Source organism: Eretmochelys imbricata, chromosome 20 (genome assembly GCF_965152235.1).
Source record: "Eretmochelys imbricata isolate rEreImb1 chromosome 20, rEreImb1.hap1, whole genome shotgun sequence".
Taxonomy (NCBI): Eukaryota; Metazoa; Chordata; order Testudines; family Cheloniidae; genus Eretmochelys; species Eretmochelys imbricata.
This window is the reverse complement of record NC_135591.1, coordinates 13347808-13367730: the sequence shown is the minus strand read 5'-3', so window position 1 is coordinate 13367730 and position 19923 is coordinate 13347808. Positions and strand designations below refer to the sequence as shown.

Sequence of the window (19923 nt, the reverse complement as noted above, 5' to 3'; positions counted from 1 at the left end):
TGCCCCCACGAGGGCCACCCCACACATCCCTTTCCCTGATGTGCCCCTGTCCCCCCCGATGTGCCCCCATCTCCTCCTGTGGCCCATCTGCACCCTATCCTTTCCCCTGGCACCTGATGGGCACCCCATCCCTTCCCCTGGCCCTCAAGGGGCACCCCCTATCCCCTGCACACTCTAACCCCAGCCTCTCCATCCCATGTATTTGAGCTAGGGTCTGGCCAGCAGATCCCCTAACATGGGCGGTGGGAGGGGAGGTGTCCTGGCTGGAACTTGGGGCACCACCTGCTCCCTGGCACAGGGACCCCCCACCCCCCTTCCCTGTTGGGGTAGCAGGGGCCCCACGGCAGGGCAAAGGGTGATTCAGCTTGTGCCCATTGCCTGGGCTGAGCCCCTCAGGCCGTGGGGCAGGGGGCATGGCCAAGGCCTAGCGTGGGCTGCAGCCCCAGGGAGGTGACAGCCGGGTACCCAAGCCACCCAGGCTGGGTTCCCCTGCTTCACTTGGATCAGACCCCCAGGGTCCAGCCGGGGCTCTGCCCCTGCAGCATCCGAGCAGGTGCCCCACAGCGTGCTGCTTGGGGGGACCCCCATCTAGTCCTACCCCACAGGGCGGCCAGCCCCAGCCCCCCACCCTGCCAGCTGGGAGACCCCCCTCATTCTCAGCACAGCTGATAAAATCATCCAAGCTCGGGGCTTCCCCTCAAAGGCTGCGCTCACGTCGCCCACTCCTGGCCCCAAGGCAGGGGGCTCAGGCCAGGCCCAGCCAGTGGCTCCGGGGGGGAGGGCGCTACCTCTAGACACAAAGCTCCTGCTCCGAAGGGCAGAGGGGCGGGTGTGGGGGCACAGTGTGGGCCGCAGGCTGCTGGCCGGGGGCCGTGGTGGGCAGTGGGAGGAAGCACGGGGGGGGGGCGCTATGTACATGGGGTGGCCCAGGCCCCAACGTTATTGCAATGGTGTCCGTTCTCCTGGCGGGCCGGATGGGCCGCAAGCCCGGGGTGGACGGGCATCCCTGGGCTCCCAGCTTCGCGCCTCTCAGTGCAAGTGGACATGGCTTGTGTGTCTGGGGGGCTCCCTGCCCCCGCGTGGATCCTGCTTGGGGGCTGTAGGGAGCCCCCCAGCTCTGGGAGGGACGGGGGCGCCTCCCCACAGAGAGATACAAAAGAGATTGCTTGCGATCAGTTCCCTGAGGTACAGGGGGACCTTCCCCCCAATCTGGGGTCACCCCCCAACCTGACACTCCATGGAGTCTGACGGGGGGGCTTCTCCCTTCCCCCGTCCTTCTCCCAAGATTCAGATCCCCCTCCACCCTTGGTACTAGGGAGTAAAGAGCAATGAAGGGGGCTGTGGGGGTCCCCTCGGCCACTTCCCCGGGGGGCCCAGCACTTGTGCAGAGTTGGCTGGGTCTGGGGGGATGGAGCTGGGGGGGCAGGCGGGGGATGGGCTTGTCCCTTTTCTTCTGGGGAAAAAGGATCCGAATTCCAGTTAAAAAGCCACAAACGAAAGGCCCCAAGCCCCGCCCAGCCCCTGCCCAGCCCCAGTAGCTTGGGCGAGCACCAGGTGGGTCCAGCGGAGGTGGGCATCGAGGGGCACAGCGGTGGGCATCAGTACGGTGAGAAGAGGATGGGCCCGTGAGCAGTTCTGATGGGCCCCGGGGCCGGACGCAGCAGCGGGTGCGTCAGGGGGGGCCCTTGCAGGAGTGGGGGCGTTGGACGCAGAGTCAGGGGGGCAGAGGCCGCGGCTGCCATTGCGGCCGCCATGGCTAAGGGGCTGGGCAGGAGTCCGGCCGCCAGCGACTTCGGCAGGTCCTTGGGGAAGGCCAGGGGGCCCTGCAAGAGAGAGAGAGGCGGGCTCAGGGGGCGCCCACAGAGAGCGCCGGGTGTGGGGGGGCACAAAGAGTGCTGGGCTGAGGCGGCACCCACAGAGAGTGCCAGGCATGGGGGGGAGGGGCACCCACAGACACAACACCGGGCTGGGGGGTGCCCACAGACAGAGCAGTGGGTGGGTGGGGTGCCCACCCATGGGGGCCGGCCAGGACAGGCCAGGGCGTACAGGGGGCCATATTTGTCAGCCACCCTCCAGCTGCCTGCCCACTGCATCCATCCATCTATGGCACCCATCCGTGTCCGTGGCTTGCAGAATACCCGTCCGTCCATCCGTCCATCCATCTGTCCATGGAATCTCTACCTCTAACTACCCGCCCTTGCTGCAGTGCTCCTGCCCCCTCGGCCCCTGCACTCCTAGGAAGCTCCAGCCCCCCTCGTGACCAGCCCCAATTCTCTATGCGGTTGGGCCCAGCAAGGTGAAGGGAGCACCCCCCAGCCTCTCAGCTCACCCCCACTCCCACCCTCAGCCTCTCAGCTCTCCCCCACCCCCACCTCTCAGCTCACCCCCACTGCCCTCTGCCTTTCAGCTCACCCCCACTTCCACCCCCCGCCTCTCCGCTCTCCCCCACCCCCACCTCTCAGCTCACTCCACCACTGTCCTCTGCCTCTCAGCTCACCCCCACCCCGCCTCTCCGCTCTCCCGCACCCCCACCTCTCAGCTCACCCCACCCACTTTCCCCAACCCCCGCCTCTCAGCTCACCCCCCCTACTCCCCCCCCTCCGCTCACCCCCAGCTCGGCTGAGCTGCGCTGCTTCTTGTGCCGGCTCAGCAGGGGGTTGGGCTTCCCGGCTACCCCATCCCGGTGTCTCCGGCTGGAAATGTGCTGTGGGGGGGAGGAGAGAGTCAGAGCCCTGCCTTGAGCTGCTAGACCCTGCTCCCCTCCCAGAGCTGGGCATGGAACCCAGGAGTCCTGGCCTCAGTCCCCTGCTCCAACCACTAGACCCTGCTCCCCTCCCAGAGCTGGGCATAGAACCCAGGAGTCCTGGTCCCAGCCCCCTGCTCCAACCACTAGACCCTGCTCCCTCCCAGAGCTGGGCATGGAAACCAGGAGTCCTGGCCCCAGCCCCCTGCTCCAACCACTAGACCCTGCTCCCCTCCCAGAGCTGGGCATGGAACCCAGGAGTCCTGGCCTCAGTCCCCTGCTCCAGCCACGAGACCCTATTCCCCTCCCAGAGCTGGGCATGGAAACCAGGAGTCCTGGCCCCAGCCCCCTGCTCCAACCACTAGACCCTGCTACCCTCCCAGAGTTGGGCATGGAACCCAGGAGTCCTGGCCCCAGTCCTCTGCTCCAACCACTAGACCCTGCTCCTCTCCCAGAGCTGGGCATTGAACCCAGGAGTCCTGGCCCCAGCCCCCTGCTCCAACCACTAGACCCTGCTCCCTGCCCAGACATGGGAGACCGGTCTGCCACCACCCCACATGCCCTGGGGGTAGGGGCTAAGGGGGAGGAGTGATGGCGGGATGGGGAGGCTGGGAGGATATGGGGGTCCCCAGCAGTGCCCCACCTGTTTGAGCTGGATCTCCGAGTTGACCTTGACGTTGCAGATCTCACAGTGGAAGGTGCGCTCCTGAGCATTGGGGTCCTGGCTGCCTGGCTCCCCGCTGGCTGTGGGGCCCAGCCGTGGGTATGCCTTGATAGGCCCCAGTCCGCTGCGCGCCTCCAGGATGGTTTTGTGCTTGGTACCTGGGGGGTGGGGAGGGGAGTAAGGGGGACAGTGGTGGGAGCAACCCGGCCCTATGACCAGTGCTCCCACCCCACTCCCCACAGCGCCCTCTGCTGGGAATGGCTGGGGCTGGAGGAGCCGGAAGCTCCTTGCACAGCCAGCGCTCCCGTCCTGCTCTCCACAGCGCCCCCTGCTGGAGAGGCTGGAGCCTTGATTAGTTTCACTTTGGATGGACTGAGTTTGCTGGCTCTTTGCTGGACCAATCAGAGGGCAGAAGCCCCCTCCCCCCGCCCCGTCTTGGCCCCGTGCTCAGCTCAGACACAGCCAGTGGCCCAGGGGCTAGGGCTGCTTGGCGTAGCACGGATGCTCCCCACAGAAAGTCCCTGCTCAGGAGCCTGGCTGCCGCCCCTCGCACGCCCAGTACAGACCGGGCTACAGGCAGGGGGCACGTGGGGAATTCCCTGGGCACTCTCTGAGGGGCGGGAAGCTGGTCACAAACATCCCCTGCCCAGCTCACTTGCCCCAATCCACAGCTCACCCCACTGTGCTGTCCCAGCCCTGGCTCCCCACACACACAGTTGTGCCAATGCCCCCCAATCCCGACCCGCAGCCCCCTGCTACTGTAGCCCTGGCCTCCCCCACACAGCTCAGTCAATGTCGCTCAATCTCAACCCACAGAGACCCTTACTAGTTGGTGTGCCCGCAGGGCAGATGGGGGCGGGGTACGGCTGTGAGGGGGCGGCTGGATGAGCTGATGTGGGGGGCTAGCTGCACAACTGGGAGGTGGCTGGACGAGCGGGGTGTGGCTGGATGAGCTGGCGGGGGGCTAGATGAGCTGGGGGGTAGCTGTATGAGCAGGGTGTGGCTGGATGAGCTGGGGGGGGCTGGACAAGCTGTGGGGGGCTAGACGAGCCAGGGCGTAGCTGGATGAGCAGGGTGTGGCTGGAAGAGCTGGGGGTGGTGAGGGCTAGACAAGCCAGGGGGGCTGGATGAGCGGGGTGTGGCTGGATGGGGCTAAGCGAGCGGGGGGGCTGGATGAGCTTGGGAGGGGTGGCCGGAGGAGCCGGGGGGGTGGCTGAACGGGAAGCACGTTGCAGCTGGGCAAGGCGGGGCCGGCTGGGCTCACTGTGGCCCTTGCTCTGTTTTTCCAGGGCTGGGAGCTGGCGCGGGGCAGGAAATGCGGGTCCCCTGGGCTTTGGGAGCTCAGGCCAGGGCCCAGGCCCGTCTCTCTGCCAGGCTCTGGAGGCCCAGCCCCGGCTGCTTCTGCAAATTAGAGGCTCCCTGGGCTGAGCCCCAGCAGCTGGGCATGCTGGGAAATTCCAAACTGGTAAAGAAGGGCTGGGGTTGCAGGACTCAGGGAGAATGCTGGGGGGGTTGGGATTGAGGGGCACTGGCAGAGCTGGGGATTGGGGGGAGCCCAGGGCTGGGCTAGCAGGGGTTGCGGGTCAGGATTGGGGGCACTGGCAGAGCTGAGGGGAGCCCAGGGCTGGGCTTGCAGGGGGCTATGGGTTGGGATTGGGGGGGGCATTGGCAGAGCTGGGAGGGTGGAGCCCAGGGCTGGGCTAGCAGGGGGCTGCGGGTTGCGATTAGGGCACCAGCAGGGCTGTGTGGGGAGCCACATAATTACATAGAGTTCTGCCCTAGGGCATGTGCCCCGGTGCTGCTCCTGGTCTGGGAAATGCCCAGGTTTCCCTGCTGGCCCGGTGCTGCCCTGCACCACCCTGCTCACATCCCTGCTTGTGGAACCTTGGAGCTGTTTCAGAAAGGACCTGAACTTTGCTGCGCAGCACCGTGCGGGGCCCAGCCCTGGGGCAAGGACACGGTTATTTTAGTCTCTAGAAACACGGCAGCATTGTTGGGCCTGGCAGCACCCGGCAGAGCAGCCCCCGCAGGACGAGGCGCCACATGGCCCCTGCTGGCACAGCCCAGGGTGGAGCCCCTGTTCCACAGCAGGGCTGCCCGCCCCCCAGCCCTGTACCTTTGTTGTGAGCCTCCAGCTGCGACAGGGAGTTCACGGCCACCTTGCAGAGGGCACAGTACAGCAGCTTCTTGGCCTTCTCCTCGTCTGACTTGGAGGCCGCCCCTGGCCCCACGCTGCCGTTGCTGCTGGGCACAGAGGTGTCAGCGGGCGCTGATGCCACATCCCCCTTGGCCAGCGTGCCCCTGGGCTCCTGGCTCGCTTCGGCAAAGGAGGCCTGGTAGGGCGGCATGGCCGGGACCGGTGACGCCAGGTAGGGGGGCTTGAAGGGCGAGGTGGGCGCTGAGGGCACTGTCACCCCCAGCCCGTTCTGCTGCTCGGCTGCAGGAGAGGAGAGAAAGTTCAGAGCTTGTGTGGGGTGGGGAGCCAGGCAGGACTGTAGGCACAGCTGGATCCTCGGGGTCTGTGCCCCACGATAGAAGGGGTCAGCCCGTTGGGATGCCTGGATGCGAGATGGGGACCAGGGCAGGCTCAGCAGCTGTGCGGCAGGGAGAGGACTGGCTGCAACCTCTGCCCCCTGCATCCTGCCAATCCCTGAACACCCCACAGTGGAGCAGTGGAGCCACCAGCTGGCCAGCCAGGGGGAGCCCAGCCAGCTAGCAGAGGGAGGCTGCCCCCCACGGTGCCTGTGGAGGACACAATCCTGGGTCCGGACCAGCGCAGGCCCCGCTGTTGCAGTGTGGGTGAGCCAGTGGCACCGTTAGCACTTGCTGCTCATCCCCCGGGGCAGCACGGGGAGGAGCAGAGGCTGGCAGGAGACGGGCTGGCAAAGGGGCGGCCTGTAGAGGGGCACTGGGGCTGGGATTCAGGGGCCTCGGCACAGCTGTGTGTGGTGGAGCCCCAGGCTGGGGGCTGCGGGTTGGGCCTGAGGGGCATCACCTCCTCTACCCAAACCGGCCCGGCTGGGCCACCAGGTCATGCCAACTGAGCCAGGGGCATGGGCTGAACTCTGCGTGAGCACCATGGGGGAGCAGCTCCCATGGGGCCCGACAGGAGCCCTGGGCCCTCCCCCAGAGACTGCCCATGAGGGGCCAGCTGGGGTTGGGTGCAGGACAGGTTTTGGGGCACCAGGTTGGACCATACATGTCCGAGCCTGGGCTCCCGGTGCCCTCGCTGTGCCAGGCACCTTGGCTTGGAGGGAAAAAAGGGAGAAGAGACACGTACGTGCAGAGGGGCTCCAGGGCAGCCCAGCTGCTAGTCCTGTCCCCCTAGCCATGTCCTCCCCCTCCCCATTCCACAGCCCTCAGGGGCCAGCGGGGCCGTGCCTGGGCCCTGGCAAAGCAGCTGTGAGGTCTGGTGGCCAGGAATGAGCTCAGGGCAGCCATGTGGAAGAGCTGCCAGCGGTGGGGGTGGGAGGAACTTGCTCCACCACTGGGGCACAGGGCCCTGGACCCATTGCATCCATGGGGGTCTCTGCCCCGCAACTGGAACCCCTGCATGGGGGCATGCCAAGAGGAGGGGGATGAACCCTCTGCCCTCACTGGCATTCGGGGGCACCCTAGGAAGTGGGTCAGGAGCATCGTCTCTGCTCTGCAGAGGAGGAAACTGAGGCAAGGAGAAGGGAAGTCAGGCAGGAGCAGAGCTAGGAACAAAACCCAGAAGTCCTGGCTCTCTTGGCTCCCCCCTGCCGCTAACCACTAGACCCCATTCCCCTCCCAGAGCCAGGGATAGAACCCCACCCCCGCCCCCATTCTAAGCACTTTCCCACTTCCCTCCAAGGGCCAGCCTGGCTCAGGGTTCCTGTACCCGGCCCCGAGGAGCTGGGACCCCAGGACCAAGCCCATGGGCCTGGCCTGGCCGGTCCCCTCCTCCCAGCAGGCTGCGTCAGTGAATCCCAGCATGCATTGCTCCATGGCGATGCCCATGCCCCCGGGCGCATTGGAGAAATGCCCAGGTTTCCCAGCTGGCACTGGGGCACACAGACATCCCACTGTTGTGCTGCCCATGGCGACAGGCCCAGCGATTGTCCGGGCGCAGAGATCAGCCCCAAAGCAAAGCCGAAGGTGACGTCCCCAGCCTAGGGGCCTGGAGGGCACAGACCCCTTGGTGCCGGGAGGAGGGGACCCCTGGGAACCCTTTACAGTGAGAGGGGACAGACATTGGGCCCAGCCACCTCTGCTCACACATGTTCCCCATGCTGGGTGCCAGGGCTGTGGGGAACAGGGCCTCCTTGGGGGTTCAGCCCCTCCTAGCCCCCTGCGACTCAGAAAGGCTGGGAGCTGCCCAGCCCGCTCCAGGCAGCGCTGCCGTGGGGGGGGGGGGGCGGTGCCCAGCATGGCCGGGGTGGGGTGGGGGGGTCAAGAGCCATGGCGACGGCGGATCAGGTCTGGGACTGAGTGAGGCAGACAGACGCTGAGCAGGAGCCGGTGCCAAGGGCAGGGCCCAGCAGCAGCAGCAGCGCAGACGTCCGCCTTCCTCGCTCCCCCACCAGGGGCTGCTGGCATCCGCCAGGGTCCAGGGGCCGACCTGCTGCCTCCAGTACAGCAGGGTCCAGCAGAGGCTGCCAGCGCTCTAGGGCTTTACCTCCCAGAGCTTCCCCCGCACTGAAATGCAGCCACCTCTGGGGTGGGGCATGGCAGCTGGCTAACAGTGCACAACGGGCTGCCAGGAAGTGAGGACGGATGCTGGCATCCACAGGGAAGTGCGGGGGGCTCGGACGAGACGGGCTGAAGAGACACTGGAATCTGGCCAAGACACGGGGGACTCTGAAGAGGGCCAGGGAATCTATCACGGCCCCGAGCAGTCAGGACACTACGGCTCATCCCAAGGATGGCGCCTTCTGCAGCCCAGCGCCCCCTAGCGCCATGCTGGAATCAGCCCTGCCTGAGGCAGGGCGCCCCTGCTGAGCCCCTCCTCCCCGCTCCCCAGCACCCCCGAGCGCTATGCTGGGGTCAGCCCTGCCTGCGAGTGGAGAGCGCCCCCTACTGAGCCCCCCACTGCTCCTTGCAGCCCCTGTAGTGTTTTGTGGTGGGCTCCCGTGCCAGCCCTGCCCCTGCTCAGCCTGGCCGCCTGCCTGCCCCACACCGCAGAGGGAGGGATCTATCACTTAGCACGGCTGGGTAATGCCATCGATCGGCTCCGCGAACGAACCTGCCCAGGCCATGGCAGAGCCCACAGCGCCTTCAGACGGGCTCTCCCGGCTCTCCTGGGCCCAGGTTGCCACAAATACAGCCCCCCCCCAACAGCTAGCTCCCCCCCCAGCGTTGGCCCAGTCTCCTTCCCCCCCAGCCTAGCCCCCCCCACTACCTAGCCTCCCCCCCTCACTGGCCCAGCCCCCACACACACACACCTAGCCTCCTCCCACGCTGGCCCAGTCTCCTTTCCCCTCAGCCCAGCCCCCCGTATGACCCTCCCCATACCTAGCCTCCTCCCACGCTGGCCCAGCCCATGTCACCCTCCTTCCCCACCTCACCCAGCCACCCCATACACTCCCCGCCCAGAGCTGCCCTCCCCCACCCCCCCGAGCACAAGGCCCAGAGTGCAATTTCTGCTCTATAATTCATGGGGTCCCATTAAACTTCCCCTCCGCCCCAGTTCCACTCATGAGGAAAGTTTCCAGACCCAGGGCACGCAGGGCAGCACGGCTCCAGTAACCAACTCACATGGGGTGGGCGCTTGGAGCCGGCTGGAAGCATCCATGGGCCCACTGGGGTCCCACAACTGGGGCACTAGCAGCAGGGGGTGATCCCTCCTCCCCCCAGCCTCCCTGTGCAAGGAGCTAGGGCAGAATGGAGCGGGGGCTGGGCCCTGTCTGGGCTCCCACACCAGGTTATGGGGGGTGGGCAGAGGTTTGGGGGGAGATCTGCTAACACTGGGGTGCTGCCAGGAGGGAGGAGAGTGACTCCACAGGGGGTGCCCTCCCCTCCATCCAGGATGGCCCCAAACCAGGGCAGACATGAGAGCACCTGCCCCACAGCCCTGCCCTTCCTGCCCCGCAGCTTTGCCAGTGCCCCCCAGTCCCCTGCCATCCCAGCCCTGGGCTTCCTGCCCCCAGCTCTGCCAGTGCCCCCCAGTCCCCTGCCATCCCAGCCCTGGGCTTCCTGCCCCCAGCTCTGCCAGTGCCCCCCAGCCCCCTGCCATCCCAGCCCTGGGCTTCCTGCCCCCAGCTCTGCCAGTGCCCCCCAGCCCCCTGCCATCCCAGTCCTGGCCTGGCCTTCCTGCCCCCAGCTCTGCCACTGCCCCCCAGCCCTCTGCCATCCCAGTCCTGGCCTGGCCTTTCTGCCCTCCAGCTCTGCCAGTTCCCCACAGTCCCCTGCCCCCCCAGCTCTGCCAGTACCCCCCAGCCCCCTGCCGTTGCAGCCCTGGGCTTCCTGCTCCCAGCTCTGCCAGTGCCTGCCAAACCTGATGCCCCCGGGCCCCTCTGTTGCAGCCTAGTTTGCTGTTGGCTCTAAGGATGGGATGCCGAGGGGAGAACAGGATCTGGATCCGGTCTGTCCCTTCCCTGCCGCCCCCATAAACACGGCGCCAGCTGCAGGTGCAAGCCGTGACCTCAGCCTTGGCAGTGGTGTGGGGATGGGCAGGGGTGTGGGGGGGAGGGCACGAGTTCATTATCTGGTAGCACCGCAGAGCCAGGCTCTGCAGAGCCACCCGGCTTCTGCAGAGCCACCCGGCTTCCGCAGAGCCACCCGGCTTCCGGGCACCACACAGCTCCATTACCCGCCTGTTGCAACTGCAATCAATTTTTAATTTGATGCTATTTAATTAGCCGCCTGGCTCGGCTGACGAGCCAGCTTGGGTTTCCACTGCAGAGGGAGCTGCCCCAGAGCTGGACTTGGAGGATGGGCGGGGCTGCCCTATGTGGAGTTGGGGATGGGATGGAATTGCTCCCTGCTCCCAGGGCACCGTTGCTGGGCACCACTGAGCCGCCGACGTCCCATCCCAGAACCAGCCGCATTTCCACCCGTCAGTGCAGGCTGGCGGCTGCCGCGCAGGGCACTGCTGGGACTGCCCCCAGCCCTGTGCCGAGAACGGGTCCTCCCTGAGGCACTACTGCTGCCTGGGGCAGGATCCCCCAGCCCCCCAACCCCAGGGATGCCCCATTACCCCCTCAGGCACCAGCACAAGACCAAGCGGGTGGGGAAGGTGCTAAGGGGAGGGTTAGCACAGTGTGTGATCAGAGCTCCCATCTCCCCGCCGGCTGGTGGGGACATGGTTGCCGAGGCCCCAGGGGGGAAGTGGGAAAGGCCCGTGGGGGCGGGGGGCAGGGATCACCTGGCTTGTCCGAGTCGCTCTCACTGACGCTGGACATGGGGCTGCCCACGGGTCCCTGCTTGTCGCCCTCGCGGGGCCCCGACTCCTTCTGCCGCGTCTTGGCCGCCTCCATGCCCTTGACGCGCCGGGCATGTCGGTTCCCCTTGTAGTGCGCCTCGGCCTGGCTCTGCGGGAAGAGGGGGGTCAGGGCGCCCTGGGAAACCCCGGCAGAACGGCCCCCACCCTGCCCCCACCCTCCCTTGCCCTGCCCTCCAACCTCCCCAAGCTCCCAGGGCAGTCCCCCACATCAACCCCCAACCTGACACTTCCTCCACAGTGCGGTCCCCACATAAACCCCTGACCCTCCCCCCACAGTGTGGCCCCCTACACCAACCCCCGACCCTCCCCCACAGCACAGCCCCCCCCACATCAACCCCCGACCCTCCCTCTTACAGTGTGCCCCCCCCACACCAACCCCTGTCCCTCCCCCCACAATGTGGCCCCTCATATCAACCTCCGATTCTTCCCCCACACTGTGGCCCCCCGCATCAATCTGTGACCCGACACTTCTCCCACAGTGCGGCCCCCTACATCAATCCCCAACCTGACACTTCCCCCACAGTGCAGCCCCCCCATAAACCCCTGACCCTCCCCCCAGAGTATGGCCCCCCCACATCAACCCCCGACCCTCCCCCACAGTGCGGCCCCCCCAACACCAACCCCCCGACCTGACACTTCCCTCACAGTGCGGCCCCCCCCACATCAACCCCTGACCTTTCCCCCATAGCTCCCTGACCTACCCTTCCCCTCAGCAGCCCCCCAATGCTGCTACAACACACACACCCCCAGTTCCTTGGCCCCCTCACCCCCACGACGGCTGACAAGTTCTCCCCCTCCATCAACCCCCCTCCATGGAGATCAGGGGCTGGCACCACTATCACACCCCATCTCACTTCATGCACATCCCCCCAGGGGCCAGAGCGTGTGGGGGGGGGGGAGGCAAGGAGTCCGGGGGGCCCTCCCTGCAGCCAGCACAGACCCTTGGGCCCCTTGGGGCAGAATGGGCCCCAAACGCCCCCAGCTGGCCACACCCCATCCTGAGCTCCAGCCAGCTCAGTGCCTAGGGCCTGGCTCAGCACCGTGGGGGAGCAGCCCCTGGCCTGCAGGCAACACAGCACGGGGTGGGGGGGGCGCGGGGGTGGGGGGGGCGTGGCCCTGGGTCAGGAACACACAGCTCTGCCCCACCCAGCCCTGAGTGTGTGTGACCCAGACGCGCCTGCCCGCCTGCCACCTCCGCCAGCTGGGCAGTGTGGAGGGGGGGGCAGGGACCCACTGTCAGAGCTCAGACCCCCAAGGACACACAGACGGGGCGGTGCCTCCAGAGCCACAGGCCAGAGGGGAGCATTGGGAGTAGCCCCCCCAAGGCTCCCGGAAAAGGGCCAGAGAATCCACACAACACTTAGCTCCCCACTACCCCAGTCCTGGGCTCCCCCGCCGGTTCCATGGTGCCCCTCAATCCTGACCTGCAGCCCCCTGCCTTCCCATCCCTGGGCTCCCCCTGCCAGCTCTATGGTGCCCCTCAATCCCGACCTGCAGCCCCCCACTACCCCAGCTCAGGGTCCCTCCCCAGTAACTGGAAGCGAGGCTGGCTGGGGGGGAGGGGTACACAATTCCCTCTCCCAGTCATTGCTGGCAAGACCCTGCCATGAAGGATCCCAGCTGGGAGCTCTGACAGCCTGGGGCAGGGGAGGGTCCAGCACATTGCAGCCAGAGCAGCTCCTGCCCCCATGCAGCTCCCCACTGGGGCCTGGAGCACTCAGCAACTGGGCCAGAGGGCAGAGCCTCGGGATCTAGTGGATAGAAAGGGGGGCTGGGAGCCAGGACTCCTGGGTTCCATGCTCTGCTCTGGGAAGGTGGGGGGCCCACTGGTTAGAGCAGGGCAGTGGGAGCCAGGAGAGGGAATGACTGGGGTGCTGCTAACGCCCTGGGGTGGATGTGCTGCCTTCACAGCACCCCCACATGGCAGAGGCGCTTGCTGCAGCTACGCCCAGTTTGGATTCTCTTCTGCTTCTAACGAGTCTCGTTGTTCTGGGGCTTGCTCCCGGGGCGCCCTGGGAGATCCCCTGAACCCCACCCTGCCCAGCTGGAGCGACATGGCTCTCCCCAGCCACACTGGCTACCAGAGCTGGCAGAGGCCACCCAGGGGCAGAGATGGGACTGTCCTGGGCATGGGACAGAGAGCTGGGAGTGTGGGGTGCTGAGGAGGAGCGCTGGGCTGTACGCAGCCCGAAGGGGGCACTGGGGGAGGAGCGCTGGGCTGTACATTGCTCGGAGGGGGCGCTGGGGGGGAGCGCTGGGCTGAATGCCGCCCGGAGGGGGCTCTGCGGGGCAGCACTGGGCTGTACCTTGCCCGGAGGGGGCGCTGCAGGGAAGCGCTGGGCTGTACCCTGCCCGGAGGGGTTGCTGAGGGGGGAGCGCTGGGCTGTTCCCTGCCCGGAGGGGGCGCTGCGGGGGGAGCGCTGGGTTGTTCCCTGCCCGGAGGGGGCGCTGCAGGGGGAGAGCTGGGCTGTTCCCTGCCCGGAGGGGGCGCTGCGGGGGGAGAGCTGGGCTGTTCCCTGCCTGGAGGGGGCGCTGCGGGGAAGCGCTGGGCTGTACCCTGCCAGGAGGGGGCGCTGCGGGGGGAGCGCTGGGCTGTACCCTGCCCGGAGGGGGCGCTGCGGGGGGAGAGCTGGGCTGTTCCCTGCCCGGAGGGGGGCGCTGGGGGGGGAGCGCTGGGCTCTACCCTGCCCGGAGGGGGCGCTGGGGGGGAGCGCTGGGCTGTACCCTGCCAGGAGGGGGCGCTGCGGGTGGAGCGCTGGGCTGTTCCCTGCCCGGAGGGGGCGCTGCGGGGGGGAGCGCTGGGCTGTTCCCTGCCCGGAGGGGGCGCTGCGGGGGGAGAGCTGGGCTGTTCCCTGCCCGGAGGGGGCGCTGCGGGGGGAGCGCTGGGCTGTTCCCTGCCCGGAGGGGGCGCTGCGGGGGGAGCGCTGGGCTGTTCCCTGCCCGGAGGGGGCGCTGCGGGGAAGCGCTGGGCTGTACCCTGCCAGGAGGGGGCGCTGCGGGGGGAGCGCTGGGCTGTACCCTGCCCGGAGGGGGCGCTGCGGGTGGAGCGCTGGGCTGTTCCCTGCCCGGAGGGGGCGCTGCGGGGGGAGCGCTGGGCTGTACCCTGCCAGGAGGGGGCGCTGCGGGTGGAGCGCTGGGCTGTACCCTGCCCGGAGGGGGGGCTGCGGGGGGAGCGCTGGGCTGTACCCTGCCCGGAGGGGGCGCTGCGGGGGGGAGCGCTGGGCTGTACCCTGCCCGGAGGGGGCGCTGCGGGGGGAGCGCTGGGCTGTTCCCTGCCCGGAGGGGGCGCTGCGGGGGGAGCGCTGGGCTGTACCCTGCCCGGAGGGGGCGCTGCGGGGGGGAGCGCTGGGCTGTACCCTGCCCGGAGGGGGCGCTGCGGGGGGGAGCGCTGGGCTGTACCCTGCCCGGAGGGGGCGCTGCGGGGGGGAGCGCTGGGCTGTACCCTGCCCGGAGGGGGCGCTGCGGGGGGGAGCGCTGGGCTGTACCCTGCCCGGAGGGGGCGCTGCGGGGGGAGCGCTGGGCTGTTCCCTGCCCGGAGGGGGCGCTGCGGGGGGGAGCGCTGGGCTGTACCCTGCCCGGAGGGGGCGCTGCGGGGGGGAGCGCTGGGCTGTACCCTGCCCGGAGGGGGCGCTGCGGGGGGGAGCGCTGGGCTGTACCCTGCCCGGAGGGGGCGCTGCGGGGGGGGAGCGCTGGGCTGTACCCTGCCCGGAGGGGGCGCTGCGGGGGGAGCGCTGGGCTGTTCCCTGCCCGGAGGGGGCGCTGCGGGGGGAGCGCTGGGGCTGTTCCCTGCCCGGAGGGGGCGCTGCGGGGGGAGCGCTGGGCTGTTCCCTGCCCGGAGGGGGCGCTGCGGGGGGAGCGCTGGGCTGTTCCCTGCCCGGAGGGGGCGCTGCGGGGGGAGCGCTGGGCTGTACCCTGCCCGGAGGGGGCTGCGGGGGGGGAGCTGGGCTGTACCCTGCCCGGAGGGGGCTGCGGGGGGGGAGCTGGGCTGTACCCTGCCCGGAGGGGGCGCTGCGGGGGGGAGCTGGGCTGTACCCCGCCCGGAGGGGGCGCTGCGGGGGGGAGCGCTGGGCTGTACCCCGCCCGGAGGGGGCGCTGCGGGGGGGGAGCGCTGGGCTGTACCCCGCCCGGAGGGGGCGCTGCGGGGGGGAGCGCTGGGCTGTACCCCGCCCGGAGGGGGCGCTGCGGGGGGGAGCGCTGGGCTGTACCCCGCCCGGAGGGGGCGCTGCGGGGGGGAGCTGGGCTGTACCCCGCCCGGAGGGGGCGCTGCGGGGGGGAGCTGGGCTGTACCCCGCCCGGAGGGGGCGCTGCGGGGGGGAGCTGGGCTGTACCCCGCCCGGAGGGGGCGCTGCGGGGGGGGAGCTGGGCTGTACCCCGCCCGGAGGGGGCGCTGCGGGGGGAGCGCTGGGCTGTACCCTGCCCGGAGGGGGCGCTGCGGGGGGAGCGCTGGGCTGTACCCTGCCCGGAGGGGGCGCTGCGGGGGGGGAGCTGGGCTGTACCCTGCCCGGAGGGGGCGCTGCGGGGGGGGAGCTGGGCTGTACCCTGCCCGGAGGGGGCGCTGCGGGGGGGGAGCTGGGCTGTACCCTGCCCGGAGGGGGCGCTGCGGGGGGGGAGCTGGGCTGTACCCTGCCCGGAGGGGGCGCTGCGGGGGGAGCGCTGGGCTGTACCCTGCCCGGAGGGGGCTGCGGGGGGAGCGCTGGGCTGTTCCCTGCCGGAGGGGGCGCTGCGGGGGGGAGCGCTGGGCTGTTCCCTGCCCGGAGGGGGCGCTGGGGGGGGAGCGCTGGGCTCTACCCTGCCCGGAGGGGGCGCTGCGGGGGGGAGCGCTGGGCTGTTCCCTGCCCGGAGGGGGCGCTGCGGGGGGAGCGCTGGGCTGTACCCTGCCCGGAGGGGGCGCTGCGGGGGGAGCGCTGGGCTGTACCCTGCCCGGAGGGGGCGCTGCGGGGGGAGCGCTGGGGCTGTACCCTGCCCGGAGGGGGCGCTGCGGGGGGGGAGCTGGGCTGTACCCTGCCCGGAGGGGGCGCTGCGGGGGGAGCGCTGGGCTGTTCCCTGCCCGGAGGGGGCGCTGGGGGGGGGAGCGCTGGGCTGTACCCTGCCCGGAGGGGGGGCTGCGGGGGGGGAGCTGGGCTGTTCCCTGCCCGGAGGGGGCGCTGCGGGGGAGCGCTGGGCTGTACCCTGCCCGGAGGGGGCGCTGCGGGGGGAGCGCTGGGCTGTTCCCTGCCCGGAGGGGGCGCTGCGGGGGGAGCGCTGGGCTGTACCCTGCCGGAGGGGGCGCTGGGGGGGGAGCGCTGGGCTGTACCCTGCCCGGAGGGGGCGCTGCGGGGGGAGCGCTGGGCTGTACCCTGCCCGGAGGGGGCGCTGCGGGGGGGAGCGCTGGGCTGTACCCTGCCCGGAGGGGGCGCTGCGGGGGGAGCGCTGGGCTGTACCCTGCCCGGAGGGGGCGCTGCGGGGGGGGAGGCTGGGCTGTTCCCTGCCCGGAGGGGGCGCTGCGGGGGGGAGCGCTGGGCTGTACCCTGCCCGGAGGGGGGGCTGCGGGGGGGGAGCTGGGCTGTTCCCTGCCCGGAGGGGGCGCTGCGGGGGGGAGCGCTGGGCTGTACCCTGCCCGGAGGGGGGCGCTGCGGGGGGGAGCGCTGGGCTGTACCCTGCCCGGAGGGGGCGCTGCGGGGGGGAGCGCTGGGCTGTACCCTGCCCGGAGGGGGGGCTGCGGGGGGGAGCGCTGGGCTGTTCCCTGCCCGGAGGGGGCGCTGCGGGGGGAGCGCTGGGCTGTACCCTGCCCGGAGGGGGCGCTGCGGGGGGGAGCGCTGGGCTGTTCCCTGCCCGGAGGGGGCGCTGCGGGGGGGAGCGCTGGGCTGTACCCTGCCCGGAGGGGGGGCTGCGGGGCGGGGGGAGCGCTGGGCTGTACCCTGCCCGGAGGGGGGGCTGCGGGGGGGAGCGCTGGGCTGTACCCTGCCCGGAGGGGGGGCTGCGGGGGGGGAGCGCTGGGCTGTACCCTGCCCGGAGGGGGCGCTGCGGGGGGGAGCGCTGGGCTGTACCCTGCCCGGAGGGGGCTGCGGGGGGGGGAAGCGCTGGGCTGTTCCCTGCCCGGAGGGGGCTGCGGGGGGGGAGCGCTGGGCTGTTCCCTGCCCGGAGGGGGCGCTGCGGGGGGAGCGCTGGGCTGTACCCTGCCCGGAGGGGGCTGCGGGGGGGGAGCGCTGGGCTGTACCCTGCCCGGAGGGGGCGCTGCGGGGGGAGCGCTGGGCTGTTCCCTGCCCGGAGGGGGCGCTGCGGGGGGAGCGCTGGGCTGTACCCTGCCCGGAGGGGGCGCTGCGGGGGGAGCGCTGGGCTGTACCCTGCCCGGAGGGGGCGCTGCGGGGGGAGCGCTGGGCTGTTCCCTGCCCGGAGGGGGGGCTGCGGGGGGGGAGCTGGGCTGTACCCTGCCCGGAGGGGGCGCTGCGGGGGGAGCGCTGGGCTGTTCCCTGCCCGGAGGGGGTGCTGCGGGGGGAGCGCTGGGCTGTACCCTGCCCGGAGGGGGCGCTGCGGGGGGAGCGCTGGGCTGTTCCCTGCCCGGAGGGGGGGCTGCGGGGGGGGGAGCTGGGCTGTACCCTGCCCGGAGGGGGGGGCTGCGGGGGGGGGAGCTGGGCTGTACCCTGCCCGGAGGGGGTGCTGCGGGGGGAGCGCTGGGCTGTACCCTGCCCGGAGGGGGGGCTGCGGGGGGGGAGCTGGGCTGTACCCTGCCCGGAGGGGGTGCTGCGGGGGGAGCGCTGGGCTGTACCCTGCCCGGAGGGGGCGCTGCGGGGGGAGCGCTGGGCTGTACCCTGCCCGGAGGGGGCGCTGCGGGGGGAGCGCTGGGCTGTACCCTGCCCGGAGGGGGCGCTGGGGGGGAGCGCTGGGCTGTTCCCTGCCCGGAGGGGGGCGCTGCGGGGGGGAGCTGGGCTGTACCCCGCCCGGAGGGGGCGCTGCGGGGGGGAGCTGGGCTGTACCCCGCCCGGAGGGGGCGCTGCGGGGGGAGCGCTGGGCTGTACCCTGCCCGGAGGGGGCGCTGCGGGGGGAGCGCTGGGCTGTACCCTGCCCGGAGGGGGCGCTGCGGGGGGGGGAGCTGGGCTGTACCCTGCCCGGAGGGGGCGCTGCGGGGGGGGAGCTGGGCTGTACCCTGCCCGGAGGGGGCGCTGCGGGGGGAGCGCTGGGCTGTACCCTGCCCGGAGGGGGCTGCGGGGGGAGCGCTGGGCTGTTCCCTGCCGGAGGGGGCGCTGCGGGGGGGAGCGCTGGGCTGTTCCCTGCCCGGAGGGGGCGCTGGGGGGGGAGCGCTGGGCTCTACCCTGCCCGGAGGGGGCGCTGCGGGGGGGAGCGCTGGGCTGTTCCCTGCCCGGAGGGGGCGCTGCGGGGGGAGCGCTGGGCTGTACCCTGCCCGGAGGGGGCGCTGCGGGGGGAGCGCTGGGCTGTACCCTGCCCGGAGGGGGCGCTGCGGGGGGAGCGCTGGGCTGTACCCTGCCCGGAGGGGGCGCTGCGGGGGGGGAGCTGGGCTGTACCCTGCCCGGAGGGGGCGCTGCGGGGGGAGCGCTGGGCTGTTCCCTGCCCGGAGGGGGCGCTGGGGGGGGAGCGCTGGGCTGTACCCTGCCCGGAGGGGGGGCTGCGGGGGGGAGCTGGGCTGTTCCCTGCCCGGAGGGGGCGCTGCGGGGGAGCGCTGGGCTGTACCCTGCCCGGAGGGGGCGCTGCGGGGGGAGCGCTGGGCTGTTCCCTGCCCGGAGGGGGCGCTGCGGGGGGAGCGCTGGGCTGTACCCTGCCGGAGGGGGCGCTGGGGGGGGGGAGCGCTGGGCTGTACCCTGCCCGGAGGGGGCGCTGCGGGGGGAGCGCTGGGCTGTACCCTGCCCGGAGGGGGCGCTGCGGGGGGGAGCGCTGGGCTGTACCCTGCCCGGAGGGGGCGCTGCGGGGGGAGCGCTGGGCTGTACCCTGCCCGGAGGGGGCGCTGCGGGGGGGGAGCTGGGCTGTTCCCTGCCCGGATGGGGGCGCTGCGGGGGGGAGCGCTGGGCTGTACCCTGCCCGGAGGGGGGGCTGCGGGGGGGGAGCTGGGCTGTTCCCTGCCCGGAGGGGGCGCTGCGGGGGGAGCGCTGGGCTGTACCCTGCCCGGAGGGGGCGCTGCGGGGGGGAGCGCTGGGCTGTACCCTGCCCGGAGGGGGCGCTGCGGGGGGGAGCGCTGGGCTGTACCCTGCCCGGAGGGGGGGCTGCGGGGGGTGAGCGCTGGGCTGTACCCTGCCCGGAGGGGGGCGCTGCGGGGGAGCGCTGGGCTGTACCCTGCCCGGAGGGGGCGCTGCGGGGGGGAGCGCTGGGCTGTTCCCTGCCCGGAGGGGGCGCTGCGGGGGGGGAGCGCTGGGCTGTACCCTGCCCGGAGGGGGGGCTGCGGGGGGGAGCGCTGGGCTGTACCCTGCCCGGAGGGGGGGCTGCGGGGGGGAGCGCTGGGCTGTACCCTGCCCGGAGGGGGCGCTGCGGGGGGGGAGCGCTGGGCTGTACCCTGCCCGGAGGGGGGGGCTGCGGGGGGAGCGCTGGGCTGTACCCTGCCCGGAGGGGGGAGGCGCTGCGGGGAAGCGCTGGGCTGTACCCTGCCGGAGGGGGGGCTGCGGGGGAGAGCGCTGGGCTGTACCCTGCCCGGAGGGGGGGGCTGCGGGGGGGGGAGCTGGGCTGTTCCCTGCCCGGAGGGGGCGCTGGGGGGGAGCGCTGGGCTGTTCCCTGCCCGGAGGGGGCGCTGCGGGGGGGAGCGCTGGGCTGTTCCCTGCCCGGAGGGGGCGCTGCGGGGGGAGCTGGGCTGTACCCTGCCCGGAGGGGGCGCTGCGGGGGGGAGCTGGGCTGTACCCTGCCCGGAGGGGGCGCTGCGGGGGAGAGCGCTGGGCTGTTCCCTGCCCGGAGGGGGCGCTGCGGGGGGGGAGCTGGGCTGTACCCTGCCCGGAGGGGGCGCTGCGGGGGAGAGCGCTGGGCTGTTCCCTGCCGGAGGGGGCGCTGCGGGGGGGGAGCTGGCTGTACCCTGCCCGGAGGGGGCGCTGCGGGGGAGAGCGGCTCGGGCTGTTCCCTGCCGGAGGGGGCGCTGCGGGGGGGGGAGCTGGGCTGTACCCTGCCCGGAGGGGGCGCTGCGGGGGGAGCGCTGGGCTA

General features: G+C 71.6%; 1 protein-coding gene across 1 annotated transcript in view; it reads right to left on the bottom strand.

The window, feature by feature from the left end:
• Window positions 1-247: 247 nt before the first annotated feature.
• The window catches only part of ZNF385A (zinc finger protein 385A), a 54396-nt gene continuing 34720 nt past the window's right edge, over window positions 248-19923 (bottom strand). Inside the window, 5 exon segments of the mRNA XM_077838918.1 lie at window positions 248-1823; window positions 2609-2704; window positions 3387-3565; window positions 5524-5844; window positions 10735-10900. Coding sequence (XP_077695044.1) covers window positions 1599-1823; window positions 2609-2704; window positions 3387-3565; window positions 5524-5844; window positions 10735-10900 — 987 coding nt within the window. The 3' untranslated portion in view covers window positions 248-1598.